General features: G+C 39.9%; 1 protein-coding gene across 4 annotated transcripts in view; it reads left to right on the plus strand.

The window, feature by feature from the left end:
* Positions 1-20,387, plus strand: part of PHKA2 (phosphorylase kinase regulatory subunit alpha 2) — a 152,849-nt gene that overhangs the window by 124,602 nt on the left and 7,860 nt on the right. For 2 of the 4 annotated variants that reach the window (XM_056558759.1, XM_056558763.1), the window contains 8 exons: positions 869-947; positions 2,049-2,178; positions 2,695-2,796; positions 2,888-3,006; positions 5,240-5,269; positions 10,342-10,392; positions 15,180-15,353; positions 16,534-16,587. In XM_056558759.1, the coding sequence (XP_056414734.1) occupies positions 869-947; positions 2,049-2,178; positions 2,695-2,796; positions 2,888-3,006; positions 5,240-5,269; positions 10,342-10,392; positions 15,180-15,353; positions 16,534-16,587 (739 nt within the window). The remainder of the gene's footprint in view (positions 1-868; positions 948-2,048; positions 2,179-2,694; positions 2,797-2,887; positions 3,007-5,239; positions 5,270-10,341; positions 10,393-15,179; positions 15,354-16,533; positions 16,588-20,387) is intronic. The other 2 variants (XM_056558761.1, XM_056558762.1) reach the window with 2 other exon arrangements.

The following is a 20,387-nucleotide window of genomic DNA, read 5'->3' on the forward strand; positions in this document are numbered from 1 at the left end:
GAGCACGTGCAGCGTGCACTGTGCTCTATTATTAAACTGTAGATAGTGGTGCAGTTTAAAATCTGTGTATACTGCTACATCCTACATGTTTCGCCACTAAAACGTGGCTTTCTCAAGGATGATAGTAGCAGACTTGCACAAAAAACTTACATGGCTTTGATGACTGAACCACATTTTGGATGTGCTTAGACACTTTTGCACCTTGTCTGAGGAGGAGTGGCTTCAAGGTATTGCTGCTAACAGGTTATTGATTCATGGGGTGTACTCTGTTTTTCACACATGGGTTTTCCATTTTGGTCTAGTTCTTGGTGAATAAATAATGTTACGTTTTATCATTAAAGAACCAGTTTTGTTTTTTATTATAACCTAGTGAAACCATAACATTCTCAAATCTTTCTCTCATATCTGTATATTCAGTATAGTTTGTATACAGATTGTAGTGTTTCTAGACCTTAAATGGGCACTGTCACGGGGGGAAAAAAAAAACTTGATTATGAGAACGAGTTGGGAGAAATGTGAGCTTAGCGTGTTCTTTCCTGGCTCTATCGCATGACCCGGACCAACTAATCATTTTAGTCAATGGGATAGTCCAGGTCATAAAGTGAGGAGAAAAGAGTGCGGCTGCCCATGTTTCTTCCTGCTTGTTCTCATCGTTAGTTGGGGTCTGAACACTCTGCCTTGGACTTGTCACAAGCTGTTGACAGGTACACTTTAAGATTCAGTTCATTTTTACAGGCCCCAGGTGTCTTTTTATTGTTAAACAATCTTTGAACAAAACCTTTAAAGTGACCTAAGCGCCAAATGCTATAGTGATCTATTTAATATTACAGCACAATACACACAAGTAAGGTTATTTCTTTTCCCATAGCCCTTTACCTCCAGATGAATTGGCTCAACTAATTTATGAAGCGAGTGGACAAGATATTAGCATTGCTGTACTGACACAGGTAAGACTTCACCACTAAACTGCTGTCCAAACAGTATTGAAAATTAAGACTACATAGGAGTGAATCCAGAACACAGAAAAGCATGCAGATGTTCCCCTTATAGATTTTATCTGTGTCGTTTCCAATCCTGGTTTTGTGTATACAGAATTTGAGGACTGGTTTTATTGCTGTCTGAAATTCCGTACATAACTCTGAAACAAAGATCTTCAGCAAATAAATGTGTCTTAAAAAATGATGCCAGCAGAATTTAAATGCAATTCAGCAATGGGACTATTTGTATCAAGTAGTGTAAATAAAATACAAATGTTTCACCCCTTCCCAACACAGACAGTTTTAGTGGGAATATTGTCTTTTTTTTCTCCAACTTTTATTTTTTTATGGACATATGAGGGCTCATTAGGGGTTATACATGTTATACATTTAAAGAGGTACTCCCACCCTAGACATCTTATCCCCTATCCAAAGGATAGGGGATACGATGTCTGATCGCGAGGGTCCCGCCGTTGGGGACCCCCGCATTATTGCATGCGGCACCCACCTGTTTTTTCACCGGAACCGCTGGAGGGTCTGAGTCGCGACTACGGGAACGGAAGTCCGTGATGTCAGGCCCCCACCCATAGACTTGCATTGAGGGGACGGGCGTGCCTTCACACGCGGCGGAGTCCTGACGTCACGGACTTCCGTTCCCATAGTCGCGATTCAGACCCTCCAGCGGTTCCGGTGAAAAAACAGGTGGGTGCCGCATGCAATAATGCGAGGGTCCCCAGCGGCGGGACCCCCGCAATCAGGCATCTTATCCCCTATCCTTTGGATAGGGGATAAGATGTCTAGGGTGGGAGTACCCCTTTAACTCTGTCTTACCCCTTACATGCCACAGTTGCTATTGAGGTTCAACAGTCTGTTTCGAAGTTATCTCAAACCCCAGCTGCTGCAGCAGAGTTTTAGCTGTGATAAACAGTTTACACCTGTCACCTATGGAGCAGACTTAGCTCCAAAGCCTGCTCCATGCATTCCTCTGTGACTCCTGCTGCACATATACAGCGAATGTCAATAATATATATAGTAAATAATATATAGAGTTTTTTGTTTTTTCTTTCCTAGGAGATAATGTTGTATCTGGCGATGTATGTCAGATCTCAGCCCAGTCTCTTTGGAGAAATGCTCAGACTCCGTATTGGCCTCATCATCCAGGTGATGGCCACAGAACTTGCTCGCAGCTTAAATTGCTCAGGTTTGTTACATCTTAATAAAGTAGCTCTCACACTGTATCTAGGCAAAATGTATGCAGTGCTGGAAACATGTATGTTACTTTTAAACTTATCAACAATTTGTGTTACTCACAAAGGTCCCAAAGTCCCTGTAGTGTCCTGATCCAGGCTCATCTGAAAAACCTAGAGACCTAGAGTGGCCCAGGAAAGGGATGAAAGGCCCCACTACCAACCTGCCTTTCATCCCATAAAAATCCAGGCCCAGTAACAAGACTTACAAAATTCCCTAACAAGCTAAGTCTTGCCAGAGATTTAACCATTTCCTGGATTTCCCATATCATATCTAGCTGCTCCTAGATGAGATATGTGCTTACGGCATAAGGTACCTTGGTGATCCCAATGACCATTCCTATCACTGTTACACACAACACATTGTGTCACACCTAGGTTCATACCCTAAGTGTACAGTACTTTGTGGTAGCGCTTCTTTTATTCTTTAGATGCTTTAAAAAAGTTTTTTCCCTAACTTTTTTTTATAGGTGAAGAAGCCTCTGAAAGTTTAATGAGTCTTAGCCCTTTTGACATGAAAAATCTTCTTTATCATATTCTGAGTGGAAAAGAGTTTGGTGTGGAGCGAAGTAGTAAGTGAATTCTTCATCTCATGCTCTTCATTCAGAATTGAGTACAGTTCCGTTTAGTTCCAAAACTTAAATTTCTTTCTTGTTTGGTAAGTGCGACCAATAGAATCATGTGCAACCAGTCCAGCTATCTCCATTCATGAGATGGGACACACAGGAGCCACAAAGACTGAAAGGTCCGGTATAAATCGACTACGAAGTGAAATGAAACAGGTGAGTATAATATTTTGTCGCCTCCAAATAACTGAACGATTCGTAAAGCTACAGTACAACCTGCAGCCAGGACAACGATTAGATGTATACCGTATTTATTGGCGTATAACACGCACTTTTTAGGCAAAAATTTTTTGCCTAAAGTCTGTGTGCGTGTTATATGCCGATACACCCCCAGGAAAGGCAGGGGGAGAGAGGCCGTCGCTGCCCGCTTCTCTCCCCCTGCCTTTCCTGGGGGTATATCGGGGTATACACGCGCACACACGCACCCTCATTTTACCATGGATATTTGGGTAAAAAACTTTTTTTTACCCAAATATCCTTGGTAAAATGAGGGTGCGTGTTATAGGCCGGTGCGTGGTATACCCCGATAAATACGGTACTTTAAAGGTATGTTTACACAGGACAGATACGCCCAGGACTTATACATGTGAAAAATCGGCAAAAAAGTACAGTAGCAATAAAGTGAATGGGATTTGTCAAAATCTTGTCCTCATACTGCATAAAAAATCCACCAAAAAATAAAATCCACTCACATAATGACCACACCTTGACCACACATTTTATTACAGAGTTTATTTTCTTTACATTTACTATTGATTTATGATTAAATATAAATGAGAGGTATGCTTTAAAGGGGTACTCCAGTGAAAACCTTTTTTCTTTTAAATCAACTGGTGGCAGAAAGTTAAACATTTTTGTAAATTACTTCTATTAAAAAATCTTAATCCTTCCTGTACTTATTAGCTTCTGAAAACTACAGAGGAAATTCTTTTCTCTTTGGAATGCTCTCTGATGACATCGCAAGCACAGTTCTCTCTGCTGACGTTATTATAATAATAATAACGCTTTATTTATTGTTGTCCTTAGTGGGATTTGAACCCAAGTCCCCAGCACTGCAAGGCAGCAGTGCTCACCTCTGAGCCACCATGCTGCCCTTAGCATACATCTGCTGTGAATCTGCTGTGCATGGTTGCTAAAATGGAGAGATTTCAGCAGAGAGCACTGTGCTCGTGATGTCATCAGTGTTCCAAAAAGAAAGGAATTTCCTCTGTAGCATTCAGCAGCTAATAAGTACTGGAAGGATTAAGATTTTTTAATAGAAGTAATTTACAAATATGTTTAACTTTCTGCCACCAGTTGATTTAAAAGAAAAACGGTTTTCACCGGAGTACCCCTTTAACTAATAAATGTCTGCTGGCTGAAAATAAGTAGACAGGTGAAAGGAATGCAAGTGCCCCACTGGTCAGCAGATCATTGACTGTTCTAGTCTTTTGCTATTTGAGGAGATGATGGATATTGTTTACATGTGTTTACTATACAGTGATCCCTCAACTTGCAATGGCCTCAACATACAATAGTTTCAACATACAATGGTATTTTCTGGACCATTGTAACTTGAAACCAGACTCAACACACAATGTACAGACAGTCCACATCTGCGAAACATGTCAATGGCCGGAAGAACTGACCAATTAGAATAGACATTTACACCTGTACTACTGAAACGCATGCACTGACTGACTGTTAGCGCCTCCCTACAGTACAGGAAGGTATTACATGTTCTGTATTACTCTTTACCTGTGCCAGGGTTAGCTGCTCCTTTGGACACAGGTAAGGGCGGCTACATTTTGCGTGTACTGTACAGGACCCTGCAGAAGCTCCTTTCCTCTATATAGACCAGTGTTTCCCATCCAGGGTGCCTCCAGCTGTTGCAAAACTACAACTCCCAGCATGCCTGGACAGCCTTTGGCTGTCCAGGCATGCTGGGAGTTGTAGTTTTGCAACAGCTGGAGGCACCCTGGATGGGAAACACTGACATAGACAGTGATTTACAGCTCCCAGCAGATCTTTCTTACTTTTATATGTGAGGACTTGCTTTATCTATATTAGTTATCTACTTATTTCTATTTAATCCTCACTTTTTCTTATCTTTGGATGATATTTTGGTGGCTTCAGAACCAATTACCAGGTTTCCATAGAGTTCTGGTCTCAACACACAATGGTTTCAACATACAATGGTCGTGCTGGAAACAATTAATATTGTAACTTGAGGGACCACTGTATGTATTAATACTAAATGTGCAACCTGAATAAAGTAGTTTTTTTTTTCCCACATATACAATTTGTTCATTTTCCATCACATGTCATATATGTATATATCCATTATTTTGCTTTATTGAAATCACATTGTCATTTTGTCATATTTATCCTGATGTATTTTCGGTTTCAGATGGATAGGAGATTTAGTGCTGATGATCAGGTGACTTATCATGTGACTGAGTGTACTTTACTAGTTCTAATACTGAAATCTACTAACAGTTCTGGATCTACTGAATTTACGCATACTATAGCTCTTATCTTCATTATTGGACACACTGATCTATTGGTAATCGGCAATTGTAAAATTCCTTTAATCAGTCAATGGGACATGATAGGTAAAAGAAAAGTCTATGTAACTTACTCATAGGGTAGATAATCTTATCTATGGCAGACCCGGCATGTGCACCCATTAAAGGAAAACAGCACCATATCTGTCCTCAGGTTGTGTGTGATATTGCAGCACAGTTTCATTGAAGTGAATGGAACCAAGTTGTAATACCACACATAACCTGAGAACAAGGGCGGTGCTATTTTTGGAAAAAATTAACTCTCTGTTTTTTTTTTCCTTAATAACCCCCTTTAAATGGGTTATCCATGAATAGAAGAACAGAGCTGATCACTTGCAAAAATAGCACCACACCTGTCCTGAGGTTGTGTGTGTTATTGCAGCACAGTTCTATTGAAGTGAATGGAGCCAAGTTGTAATACCACACACCAGTTGAGGACAGGCGAGCTGCTGTTTTTGGATGAAATTAACTCTGTTTTTCTATCCCTGGATAACCTCTTTAAAGGGGTACTCCGATGAAAAACTTTTTTTTTTTTTTAAATCAACTGGTGCCAGAAAGTTAAACAGATTTGTAAATTACTTCTATTAAAAAATCTTAATCCTTCCTGTACTTATTAGCTGCTGAATACTACAGTGGAAATTCTTTTCCGTTTGAAACACAGAGCTCTCTGCTGACATCATGAGCACAGTGCTCTCTGTTGACATCTCTGTCCATTTTAGGAACTGTCCAGAGTAAAAGGAAATCCCCATAGCAAACATACCGTATATACTCGAGTATAAGCCGAGTTTTTCAGCACGATTTTCCGTGCTGAAAACACCCCCCCTCGGCTTATACTCGAGTGAACTCTCCACCCGCAGTGGTCTTCAACCTGCGGACCTCCAGAGGTTTCAAAACTACAACTCCCAGCAAGCCCGGGCAGCCATCGGCTGTCCGGGCTTGCTGGGATTTGTAGTTTTGAAACCTCCGGAGGTCCGCAGGTTGAAGACCACTGCGGCCTTCGACATCATCCAGCCCCCTCTCACCCCCTTTAGTTCTGTACAGTACTCACCTCCGCTCGGCGCTGGTCCGGTGCTGCAGGACTGTCCGGAGAGGAGGTGGTCCGGTGGGATAGTGGTTCCGGGCTGCTATCTTCACCGGGGAGGCCTCTTCTAAGCGCTTCGGGCCCGGCCCCAGAATAGTCACGTTGCCTTGACAACGACGCAGAGGTACGTTCATTGCCAACGTACTTCTGCGTCATTGTCAAGGCAACGCCTCTATTCCGGGCCGGAAGCGCGGAGAAGAGGCGCCCCCAGTGAAGATAGCAGCCCGGAACCACTATCCCACCGGATCACCTCCTCTCCGGACAGTCCTGCAGCACCGGACCAGCACCGAGCGGAGGTGAGTACTGTACAGAACTAAAGGGGGGTGAGAGGGGGCTGGATGATGTCGAAGGCCGCAGTGGTCTTCAACCTGCGGACCTCCGGAGGTTTCAAAACTACAACTCCCAGCAAGCCCGGACAGCCGATGGCTGCCCGGGCTTGCTGGGAGTTGTAGTTTTGAAACCTCTGGAGGTCCGCAGGTTGAAGACCACTGAGGGCGGATGATGAGAAGAGGATGATGAAGGGGGGGTGTGGGATGATGACAAGAGGATGATGAAGGGGGGGGTGGGATGATGAAGGGGGGTGAGGATGATGACAAGGGGATGATGAAGGGGGGTGTGTGGGATGATTACAAGGGGATGATGAAGGGGGGTGGGGATGATGACAAGGGGATGATGAAGGGGGGTGGGGATGATGACAAGGGGATGATGAAGGGGGGTGGGGATGATGACAAGGGGATCATGAAGGGGGGTGGGGATGATCACAAGGGGATGATGAAGGGGGGATGTGTGGGATGATGACAAGGGGATGATGACAGGTGATGATGATGAGGGTCTGGATGATGACAGGCGGTGATGATGATGAGGATGTTAATGACGGGTCTGGATGATGACAGGGGGGGATGATGTATTTCCCACCCTAGGCTTATACTCGAGTCAATAACTTTTCCTGGGATTTTGGTTTGAAATTAGGGGTCTCGGCTTATACTCGAGTCGGCTTATACTCGAGTATATACGGTATGCTGTTCTGGACAGTTCCTAAAATGGACAGAGATGTCAGCAGAGAGCACTGTGCTCATGATGTCAGCAGACAGCTCTGTGTTTCAAAATGAAAATAATTTCCTCTGTAGTATTCAGCAGCTAATAAGTACAGGAAGGATTACGATTTTTTAATAGAAGTAATTTACAAATCTGTTTAACTTTCTGTCATCAGTTGATTTAAAGAAAAAAAGTTTTTCACCGAAGTACCCCTTTAAGGGCATCCTCAGGGTGATCGCTGGGGGTTGAAGAAAACAGAGTGGCTGATCAGACGTCTGGCTTTAATAATACACAGTAGGAGTCTCAGTTTCTGGAAACAAATTCCAGATGATCAGATGCCAGATTGAAGGAATTTTATTGTATTTTGTAATTGTGTGTTGTCTTTAGATTTAGCAGTAATGAACATGTATTGTAAATAGCAGAATTAACATATTGATGATTTGTGTTTGAAAGCCTTGTTTAACAATGTTTTTTTTAATATATAATAATTAATATCTTAATATATATAATATAAATATCCCCAAGTGATCGCTGTGTGTTTTAAATGTATTATAATCAATTGTTTCAGGGTTATTTGGGTTTTCTATATACTGACAACCTCTTAACAGTAATTCAGTATTAACATCACATAATAGAAGCTGGGAAATGTGGAATTCAGCATACAGACTCGGGAATCAGGAATTTAAAAGGGGATCAGTGGGGGTCACAGTTCACATAAACCCATCAATAACATCTTCTTATGCATCTCCTGATGTTGCTGCCTCTTGTTATGAATGTAACATCATAGGGTCGTTTAGTATATTTTGTACTATGGTTGTATTGAATTGCAGACAGTATTGTATTAGATACTTTATTTCACTCCTTGTTCTCCAGCTTCATCATCCAGAAAGATTGTTCACACAATTTAACGTATTCGTCCTCGCGGCCTCTTGCTGTGATTCCACTTCACACACCGTACTGCGAGCTGATAGCTTCACACTAGGACATGCAGTTCTGCAAATTGCACTTTCAACTTCGGCAGAGTCTACTTTGCCAGTCGTGTCAGGCATTCACATTCTCTGCAGATGTTCTTTTAGATTGGTGTCTTAGTTTTAGGGTCTCGCAATGACTCTTACGTCTTAGAATTGTCCTTTTATATGTAAGCGAACAATAGTCACAGCAGTCGGCACAACCAGAACATAAACTCCTTAAAGGGGTACTCCGACCCTAGACATCTTATCCCCTATCCAAAGGATAGGGGATAAGATGTCTGATCGTGGGGGGCCCGCCGCTGAGACACCCCGCAATCTCCCTGCAGCACTTGGCTTTCGATTAGAGCACCGGAGGCTCATGACGTCACAGCAACGCCCCCCTCGTGACATCACAACTACGCCCCCTCAATGCCAGTCTATCGGAGGGGGCATGGCGGCCATCACACCCCCTCGCCTAGACTTGCACTGAGGGGGGGGGGGGGCGTGACATCATAAGGGTGCATGGCCATGACATCAGCGCCGCGTCGCTAGTCATCAGGCACGGTGTGAAGTTCGCTCCGTGCACCGGATGACTGAGGTGCCGCAGCAGAGATCGCGGGGATTCCCAGCGGCGAGACCCCTGTGATCAGACATCCTATTTCCTGTCCTTTGGATAGGGGATAAGATGTCTAGGGGTGGAGTACCCCTTTAAGTAAGTGCACTAGTAACTCCCAGGGATGTAATCTGGAGGCTCGGAGGCACAAGCGGGGTACTCAATCCTCAGCACAGTAAGTCCATAAACCAGATGTAGATAAAATATGAAAATAGGAGGCACTCACCGCATCATGTGCTCAGTGCAGGTTTATTAATCTTCGTGCAGTAAAATGCTGCTGCGTTTTACTGCATGAAGATCTATAAACCTACATTGAGCACATGATGCGGTGAGTGCCTCCTATTTTCATAATCTATCTACATTTGGTTTATCCTTGTATGTGTAAAGTGACCGAAAAGTTATGATCAACTTACACGGCAAAGCTAAATAATGACTGGCTGCATGGGGCCTCAGTCTTAAAGCCCTGTCCACATGTTCTTTTCAGAAGGACTACAGAGTCAGTGGGCAGCACCCCAAATTCTGCATTGTTAGACTATACCACTATACAGCATGGTTTAACCATTTCACATTAGTATCATTGCTTCTGTTCTTTTACTGAGCAATGACAACTTTAAGGTCATAACTGAGCTGCAGTCCGACAGAACAGAGATGTATCTAGGTAGTAATTTGACACCCTGACAAAAATACATAAGGAGGGGTGGGCTATATAGAGTACAGTACTATCGTCAAGAACTATTATGTAGCACTCGCAGAAGAAGGTGTATTGCAGGTCAAGCCTTTAATTGAAGTAATTCCATTCTCCAAGCTACAAACAGATGGATCAGTAAAAAAGGGTCTTCCGACCAAAAAGTGTGATATGTCCATCATTTAACTTTATGTTTATTAACAAGGAGCCCATTATATATTTTTTGCTATATATTCTGCGTTTCAGAAGTTCTTTTATATTATGAATGACATATGTTAATAAAAAGGTGTGAACTGCAATCCATCTTTGTGGGCAGAGGAAGGTAGTATGGACAAGGCCTTTAGGTATCCTTACATAAAGCATCGTGGTTTAAGTAAGGATACCTAAAGGAACCTACCTTTGATTCTGTACAAATAGTGAAGGAATTCATGTAAAGGTCATCTAATTTGGGCTTCCTACTAATATACCAATCTCTACTAACAGTCTTGGACCTGCATCTGTCAATCTGTTTCTGATGTGTAGGATCCTTTGCACGTCTCTTAGATTTATTATTTATAAGCATTCTCTGTGTTCTCCTGTAGCTTTTGTCTGGACATTTTGTAAGCAGCAGCATCTACTCATCGAGATCTATGGTAAAACCACCAATAATTTCCATAGAATTCCATTTATTTGCCTAGACCGAGCTTACAATTTATTCTTCACAGTAAAGTAAATACTGCTCACGTATTCTCTCCCCGTTAAAACACACAGTTACGTTGTGTTGCAGTTTCCAATACTGCAATGAAATTCTTATATTACTTAGTAATGAAAACTGGTGTGATGCAGTTTGGCTGGGTTCACATGGATCAGGCATCCGGCACAGTTTCCCACCGGCGTGCGCCGGAGGGAAACTGATACTAGAACAGATCCCATTCATTTGAATGGGACAGTTCACAATCATCCAGCGTCTCAATTTTGACGCCAGATGGTTGTACACGCTGGACGGCAATCTCTGCTGTCCAGAAACAATGGACACCGGATGCCATACAACTGATGACTACTTGTCATCAGTTGTGGCAACAGCTGCGTCGAGATCTAGGCTGAGTTCACGTATGGCGGATGCCGGACATATGTCAACCCAGCCTAACAAACCGCAATGCAGCTGCTAGGCGACCTGATCATGTGTTTTCACCCTTATGTTTATTCTTCCTTATTCTTTCTTATTTTTTGTGTGCCCTACTTTTTATACTGTATAATGTATTGGCAAAAAAAATAATTATATATATATATATATATATATATATATATATATACACATACATATATATATTTAAAAAGAAGAGTAGAATACAGAGATCACAGGCAGGAGTCCATGTACTCTAATCCAAAACCACAGTTCTCAGTCTAATTCAGTGGCCATAGCTGTGATAAAGTGTGATACTGACGGGGTGCCAAGCTAGTGCAGCATAAGATATGGTAATCCAATAGTAATGATAGAGAAAATAGCTTGCACTCACCATCCTTGTAGATCTTTTTCACGGTACGGACATTCCGTGCAGCAGGGAGATATTCTGATGCGGGCTCTCAGAGGGTAACAGCCGTTTTCGCACACAGCCATGTGCTTTTTTCGGCCTCAATCATGTCACAGCGCTCTTCCGTTTTATCAGGTGTGGAGCTATCATCAAGGTAATGGTAAAAAGCATAATCTTTATTTCATACTTATATTAAAAAAGATTTAAAAAAGTATCTAAAAAAGTTACTAAATTTCTGCAATACATTTGAGAATAGATCCAGGACAGGAAAGACATTATAACAATGGCATAAGGTCAATTATGTCATTAAGACCAGCAGGACCTTGGGCATCTACCAGTAGGATCCAGCGTGCCTCCCGTTCTAACAGGAGGTCATGCCGATCACCACTAGGGGGAACTCTCACTCTCTCCAATCCACCAAATTTCATGACGTCTCTATTTCCTCCATGTTCATTCCTGATATGTTCAATTAATTTTACAGCGCAAATACCTGTTTTCACAGAATACATATGTTCTCTTAATCTAGTGGCTAATTGCCATTTTGTTTTCCCAATATAGTATCTTTGACAGTGACAGATAATGAAATAAACAACATATGTAGATTTACATGTGATGAGTTCACGAATTTCATGGAAGTGTCCTCCTATGATGCAAGTACTTTCGTTAACATTACAGCGACAATATGTACGGTTCTCCATATTGATTTTCCTTCTTTTATTTATGAAATCCTTGATTGTCCTATTCCGTCTAAAAGCAATGATTGGTTTTCGTTCAGCTACTTCTTTTAACTCCAAATCCTATTCAAACATATATCAGTGCTTCCTTATGGCTGTGTTCACATAGGTATTCATTAGCGTATTTTTAAATGAAAAAATGATGGCAGAAGATAATACTCTAGTAATCCAAGGATTTAGAAAATAAATTTCAAAAAATTCATTGCTACATTATTCTAGTTTGCACACTCCTCATGTTCGGAATGGGATTCCGCATAGCCAGTTCAGTCGTTTGAAGAGAAATAACAGAAAAGCGGAGAATTATCAGATCCAAGCTAAGAATTTAAAAGATCGGTTGGAACAAAGAGGTTATCCAGCATCTATAATAGAAAGTGCATATAAAAGAGTTGAAAAAATGACTAGACAGGAATTATTGCAAGGATCTAAAAGAAATCATCAAAAACATGAAAAAAGTTAGTCAGTTCATTTAAATACCTATGTGAACACAGCCATAAGGAAGCACTGATATATGATTGAACAGGATTTGGAGTTAAAAGAAGTAGCTGAACGAAAACCAATCATTATTTTAGACGGAATAGGACAATCATGGATTTCATAAATAAAAGAAGGAAAATCAATATGGAGAACCGAAAAGATAAATGGTTAACAAAAGGATTTCCGAAGGGAAATAAAATATGGACATTGTAAATATTGCCGCTTTAATGATAACGAAAGTACTTGCACTATAGGAGGACACTTCCATGAAATTCGTGAACTCATCACATGTAAATCTACATATGTTGTTTATTTCATTATCTGTCCCTGTCAAAGATACTATAGTGGGAAAACAAAATGGCAATTAGCCACTAGATTTAGAGAACATATGTATTCTGTGAAAACAGGTATTTGCGCTGTAAGAGTAATTGATCATATCAGGAATGAACATGGTGGGAATAGAGACGTCATGAAATTTGGTGGATTGGAGAGAGGGAGAGTTCCCCCTAGTGGTGATCGGCATGACCTCCTGTTAGAACGGGAGGCACGCTGGATTCTACTGGTAGATGCCCAAGGTCCTGGAGGTCTTAATGACAGAATTGACCTTATGCCATTGTTATAATGTCTTTCCTGTCCTGGATGTATTCTCAAATGTATCGCAGAAATGTAGTTACTTTTTTATCTTTTTTAGTATGAAATAAAGATTATGTTTTTTACCATTACCTTGGTGATAGCTCAACTATTTTCCCTATCATTACTATTGGATATGTATATATATATATATATATATATATATATATTTGTTGAATAAAATTGAAAAAATACTTGTGTGCAGTTTTGGGGGTTTCTGTTTTTTTCTGAGGTCGCAATTGTAACAGTTAAGGCTACCTTCACACTGCCACTATGCCATGTCCATTAAGCCCCCCAAAAAAGAGCCTAACAGACGCTTAACGGGTTGGAGCACAACAGGTACTAACGGGTCCCATCAGATCCCATTGACTTTGGGGTCTGGCGGGTGTCCATTATTCTGTAGGAGTTGAGCGGAGAAAAACACTGGACATGATAATTGATTTGCATTGCCATATTCTGCCTCCTTTTTAATATGCAGAGCATTTTTTTTTGTACTGTGACCTTCACTTTATTATTAGTTCCGTTTTGGAGCAGAAGGGAGTTTTTATCAATTTTTATTCCAGATTTTGTGTGATGTGAGGTGACTAAAAAAGAATTCTGGCATTTGTACAGAGTTCATCTTGTGGTACAAATAATGTTAGATTTTTATAATCTTGATATGAATTGTGCTTATCTTTTTCGTAGTTTACATTTATTTAAAAGGGGGTGATAAGAATTTTTAATTGGGAGATTTTCTATTTATATTTAAATTGATAATTTGAGCACTTATAAAATAGACTGCAATACTAAAGGTTGAGGCTAGATATTTGCATAAAACAGGAGCCATAAGTGAATAGTAAGTCACTTAAAAGGTTTTCTACTTGCCTTCAAAAGAGGTCAGTTTATGCATTAAAAATTGGTAACACTTTAAGATTAAATGATATATAAGCCTCGGTTAATACTGCTGTTGTACTCCGACCCTCTGTTTTTTGCACCAAACAGACCCTCAACCCCCGTTCCTCCAACAGACTGATCAACGGAGCTCCCTTTACCGGAGGACAATAGCAGTGTGAACAAGCCTTAGAGAGTACCTCTCATGATCTTGTTAAATTTTATAATCCCCCCCTCCCCCATTCACTGCCCCCATCATGATAAACCACCCCCTGCCTTTATTTTTATTATTTCTTAGTTTTCTGCTGTCTCAGTCAGATTCACAGACTGGGAAGGGGCATTACCCAGCAGGTGTGACATCATCTGAAGCCATACAGGGGAGAACTTCCTCCCTCACTCTGCTACACACAGCCCAGAGCAGTTCAGTGTGAGATGAGCTATGATTGGCTAAGGCTGCACACACCCTCCGCAGCACTCCAGACTGCATTTCCTGATTTTGGACTTCTGCCAGGCCAGCAGAAGTCCAAAGTCTGTGCATGAGATCGGGGGAAATGTGCTTCTGGACTAGTAGGGAGACACCTCGTGGCAGCTTTTTTAAACATAAATAAAACATAGAAAACTAAAAAATTTTAAACAAAGTACATTAGAAAGATTTTTTATTTACCATAAGGAGTGCAATAGCAAACATTTGTTTTAATGATAGTGCCCATTTAAGCTTGTATCTTTAGATATATTCAGACATCAACATATTGTGGGAGATAATTGAAATTGCTTGTGCCAAAAATCATGTGCAATTTTCAACAAAAAACTGGTTTACATGACGTGCATTACAATTGTGTATTTTAGGCACTTTTGATACCCGCGTGCCTCACATTTCAGAGGGGAGTTGCTTAATGAAAAGTGGATGAGGCTTTGGTTTAGGCACACTTATTTGAGTAAAACTATAAGCCAAGTAATAATGGTGCAAACTTCGACTAAAGCGGTGACAGATTTGTGTTTGTCTGGCCATGGAAACCATTCAGTCAACTTTGCAGATTTCAGAATTCCACCTACAGATTACTGAATCATTTTAACACACAGTGTTTTATAGTAATAGTTCATTGCATTTTACAATATTTTCTTATTTTAACTTGCTGCAAATAATCACCGATCAGTAGGATAACCTACTGTCATAAATCATCTTTTCATGTGTTGTTATAGAGATGCAGTAGCCCTTCCTCTCCTACGGGAACTTTGTCTCCTACCGTGTCCTCTGCGTCACAGTTTGTTCTGGACGATCATCAGGGCCAGTGGCTCAGAAGAAGACGGTTAGATGGAGCCATCAACAGGGTGCCTGTAGGGTTCTATCAAAAAGTGTGGAGTCTTCTCCAGAAAGTGAGTCATTATTACATTAGTCAGTAAGCCACATTTGCTCGCATGTAATTTTCTTATGATTACCTGTTATTTTTTGTTTTTTTTGTAATTGTGGTCAAAATGTTATTGTTTTCTGTGAGAGAAAGAAAATAGAAAATCTTGCAGATTTTAATGGCTGCCAAAAATACAAGAAATGGTCTTAAATAGCAAGCTTTCAAGACAACAGAGTTCTCTTTACCAGTCATGAATCCACACCAGATCACTGGACATAAGTGAACACACCCTCATTTATTTTTATACAGGTCTAGACACAATTGTTGGTATCCTCCATTAAAGACGACAAAAACAAAACACAGTTTTGTTATAAAGAGTGGGCCAAGATACCTGTAGACAATTGCAGAGGTCATATTGAGAGTTACAGGAATTGCTTGACTCCAGTGACTGCTACAAAAGATTCTGTAACCACATATTAAGTTTAGGGGACCATCAATTTTGTACAGGACAGTTTCGTTTATTTTGTTTTTTTAAATTATTCTTTTGAACCGAATTTCTAAAGCAATGTCTGATCTTCATCAGTTAATTTTCAGTAAAGTTTTATTTACTTGTCAGTTTTAAAGCGTACTCGTCAGATCCAACAAAAAACATTTTTTTAAATATATCATTCAGTACCTAATCCTGACCATGTATATCTAATTTTTATGTGTCTAGCACCTTTTTTTTTTTTTTTTTTTTTAATTACACTTTTAATTTAGCTCACTAGTCTGAATTCCTCTCAAAGGGACTCAAACTCCCATCATGTCCTCACTGACAGTAGCGGGACACAAGCTGACAGTGGGAGGATTTTTCCTCCAGCTGTGATCCCTGCACTCACAGCTGTCAATCAAGGAAGTGTGTCCATGACATAGGTGATGATGCATGGACACAGCAGGACTAGTATGTGTCCATGCAGGCGGGGGGGGGGGGGCAGTTGTTTGACTGGCTTTTTCAGTATGAAATGCTGAACATTTTCAAATGAAAGCAATTGCAAAACCTATTGTTATACATGATTTACAACATATCAAAAGTTTTTGTATCTGATGGAGCATTGTGAGTTTTTCTGTCTTTAACAGAAGGGGACCAACAATTTTGTCCATGTCTGTAGATTCGGTACTACTCTTTGTTCTTATTTACATTTTCTTCAACATTTAATTTTTTTCTTTAGTGCCATGGTTTGTCTATTGATGGCTATGTCCTTCCCTCTTCGAGCACAAGAGAGGTAATGTCAAATATTTTATGTCCATAAAATATACAAAAAATATAGCACAATTGCAATGCATAACACTTGTTAATTTGGGTTTATTACTTTCAAGTTGGTGTTAAAAACTGTATGGTAAAAAACTAAAGAAGGTAATCCTACTTGATGCCTTTAAAAGTCAATCACTAAAGATGTTTTTTATGGAATGATCTTTCCAGCCATTAGCATTTAAAATATTAAACCTTATGGACACAGCAATTTTTTTTTTTTTTTACACTTATTCTCCATGATAATGCTTTACATTTTCCACCTAAAAGGCCATATACGGGCTTGTTTTTTTGCACCACTAATTTTACTTTGTAATGAATATTACCACAAAATTTACAGCAAAAAAAAAAAAAGATGTGTGTTTGTGTCGCAAAAGTAAAAAGAGAAACCATTTGTCAAATTTGGGAGGTTTTGTTTCCATGCAATGCACTTTTCAGTAAAAATTACATCTTTATTTTGTAGATCCATATGAGTACCCAATTTATATAGGATTTAATTCAGTTTACTACTTTTTTAAAAACTATATTAGTTTTTGTAAGAAAATTTGTATGCTTACATTTGTCCCCTTCTGACCCCTTTTTTCTCATCTACTTTTGACCTACTTTTTTTTCCATATATGACGCTTTATGGGGGGCTCATTTATTGTGTTGTGGTGTTTATCCGTTTTCATAGGACTTTTTGAACACTTTTTTTTATCTGGACTTTACAGTGTGTTTTTTTTATGTTATATTTTAATAGTTCTGTATATGTTCATATGTTCATTTTTATTTACATTATTTTATTTAAAAATTGAAAAAGGAGGGGTAGATTTAATCTTTTACAAGGAAAAGAGCTTATTCACATTTATAAACATAATTTTGTAATTTTTTTTTCACAATTTTTTTGTCCCCATAGTGGACTATTCACTGCAATCTTCCGATTGCAAACACTTAATGCTGTGCATTAGCACAGCATTGATCAGTGTTATTTGCGCTCCACTTCTACAGGCCGCTGAGGCTGCCTGCATGGGGCAGGATGGTGCTAGGTTAGGGACCTCAATCTGGCCTCACGGCTGATTGTTACCCCACCATTTCACCCCCCTGGTCCCAATCAGCTCCCTGAGCTAACAAGTATTGATGTTTACTGCATTTAGATGCTACAATTAACTTAAGTTGTAGTATCTAAAGAGTTAATGCCTGACATCGGCAAGATGAGTGCTGTCCGGTATTAGGCATGGGTCCCGGGTATAAAGCACACTCCTGAGTGCACTTCATACAACTAGGGCAGGCGCAGGATGTACATTAGGGTGTTTCATTTTTGCAGACTTTGCTTACACCCCGAGTCTCAGTGATGTAAAAGATATATACAGTCATGGCCGTAAATGTTGGCACCCAGAAGTATTTCTCACAAAAAAGGATTGCAGTAACACATGTTTTCTATACACACGTTTATTCCCTTTGTGTGTATTGTAACTAAACCAAAAAAAGGGAGGAAAAAAAGCAAATTGAACATAATGTCAAGATTGGGCTGGACAAAATTATTGGCACCCTTTCAAACTTGTGGAAAAATAAGATTGTTTTATGCATGTGATGCTCCTTTAAACTCACCTGGGGCAAGTAACAGGTGTGGGCAATATAAAAATCACACCTGAAGGCAAATAAAAAGGAGAGAAGTTCACTTAGTCTTTGCATTGTGTGTCTGTGTGTGCCACACAAAGCATGAACAACAGAAAGAGAAGAGAACTGTCTGAGGACTTGAGAACCATAATTGTGGAAAAATATGAACAATCTGAAGGTTAAAAGTCCATCTCCAGAGATCTAGATTTGCCTTTGTCCACAGTGTGTAACATTATCAAGAAGTTTGCAACCCATGGCACTGTAGCTAATCTCCCTGGGCATGGATGGAAGAGAAAAATTTATGAAAGGTGTCAACGCAGGATAGTCCGGATGGTGGATAAGCAACCCCAAACAAGTTCCAAAGATATTTAAGCTGTCCTGCAGTCTCAGTGAGCATCAGTGTCAGCACGAACTATCCGTCGACATTTAAATGAAATAAAACACTATGGCAGGAGACCCAGGAGGACCCCACTGCTGACACGGAGACATTAAAAAGCAAGACTACATTTTGCCAAAATGAACTTGAGTAAGCCAAAATCCTTCTAGGAAAATGTCTTGTGGACAGATGAGATCAAGATAAAGCTATTTGGTAAAGCACATCATTCTACTGTTTGCTGAAAACAGAATGAGGCCTACAAAGAAAAGAACACAATACCTACAGTGAAATATGGTGGAGGTTCAATGATGTTTTGGGATTGTTTTGCTGCCTCTGGCACTGGGTCCCTTGAATGTGTACAAGGCATCATGGAATCTGAGGATTACCAACGGATTTTGGGTCGCACTGTACAGCCCAGTGTCAGAAAGCTGGATTTGCGTCAGAGATCTTGGGTCTTCCAGCAGGACAATGACCCCAAACATACATCGAAAAGCACCCAGAAATAGATGGCAACAAAGCACTGGAGAGTTCTGAAGTGGCAGCAATGAGTCCAGATCTAAATCCCATTGAACACCTGTGGAGAGATCTTAAAATTGCTGTTGGCAAAAGGCGCCTTCCAATAAGAGAGACCTGGAGCAGTTTGCAAAGGAAGAGTGGTCCAACATTCCGGCTGAGAGGTGTAAGAAGCTTATTGATGGTTATAGGAGGCGACTGATTTCAGTTATTTTTTCCAAAGGATGTGCAACCAAATATAAAGTTAAGGGTGCCAATAATTTTGTCCAACCCATTTTTGGAGTTTGGTGTGACATTATGTCCAATTTGCTTTTTTTCCTCCCTTTTTTGGTTTACTTCCAATACACACAAAGGTAAAAAAACATGTGTATAGCAAAACATGTGTTACTGCAATCCTTTTCTGTGAGAAATAATTCATTTTCTTGAAAAATTTCAGGGGTGCCAACATTTACGGCCATGACTGTATGCCAAATTTCAAGAAGATTGGACAATATTGCACACTTTGATAAGTTTTGTAAATGTAGGCAAAAAATAAGATTTTTCAATGTTAATTACTTTTATTGGGAAAATTAGAAATCACAAACTTAAAATAATATTAAAACTATACACTAAGATTAATAGGTAGTATGATTGGCAAGATGTGTTATATTAACTTTGAACAATGCAATCCTTTCTTTTGTTCGCTTGGTGACGACTTTTCTGTGATGCTCGACTACCCTCAACAAAAATTGTTTTTGTTGTTCATCCCTGACCAATTCGTTAAACTTTTTTATCAGAGCAATTCCTCTTTCTGCGGTATCATTGACCACCTTAAGAGCGTTCACATGGCTTCTTAGAGAATCACTGCAGTTTTCTGTCATGTTGTGGATCCCAAACAATTCAAAGAACATCTTTGTTTTATTAGTAATGAAATGGCTCAGGTATTTTCCTTGAAAAACTAGATTTTTACCCTCTAATAATTTCATTTCCTTTTTCTTTGCAGGTTTGGTTTCTAAATTTTTAGTCATATTTTCCTTATCTGGCTGACATAATGTGCACCCCGTTTCATTCTTTTCAATTCTCATTGAGGAATATTCAACTGTTTAGAGAAGAGGACATTTTTAAGTGCATATATTGCCTTTGCATCAAGCAAGGTGGTTGGCAGAGCCCCTGGGATCCTGAAACTGAATATTAGAAATTTCACTAGTTTGAGATAAAAGTGATAAATGTGTGCAACCCCTAAATATTATCCAATCTTCTTTAAATTTGGCATGTATATCTTTAACATCACTGAGATTCGGGGCATAAGC

The sequence above is a fragment of the Hyla sarda genome, chromosome 2 (genome assembly GCF_029499605.1).
Source record: "Hyla sarda isolate aHylSar1 chromosome 2, aHylSar1.hap1, whole genome shotgun sequence".
Taxonomy (NCBI): Eukaryota; Metazoa; Chordata; class Amphibia; order Anura; family Hylidae; genus Hyla; species Hyla sarda.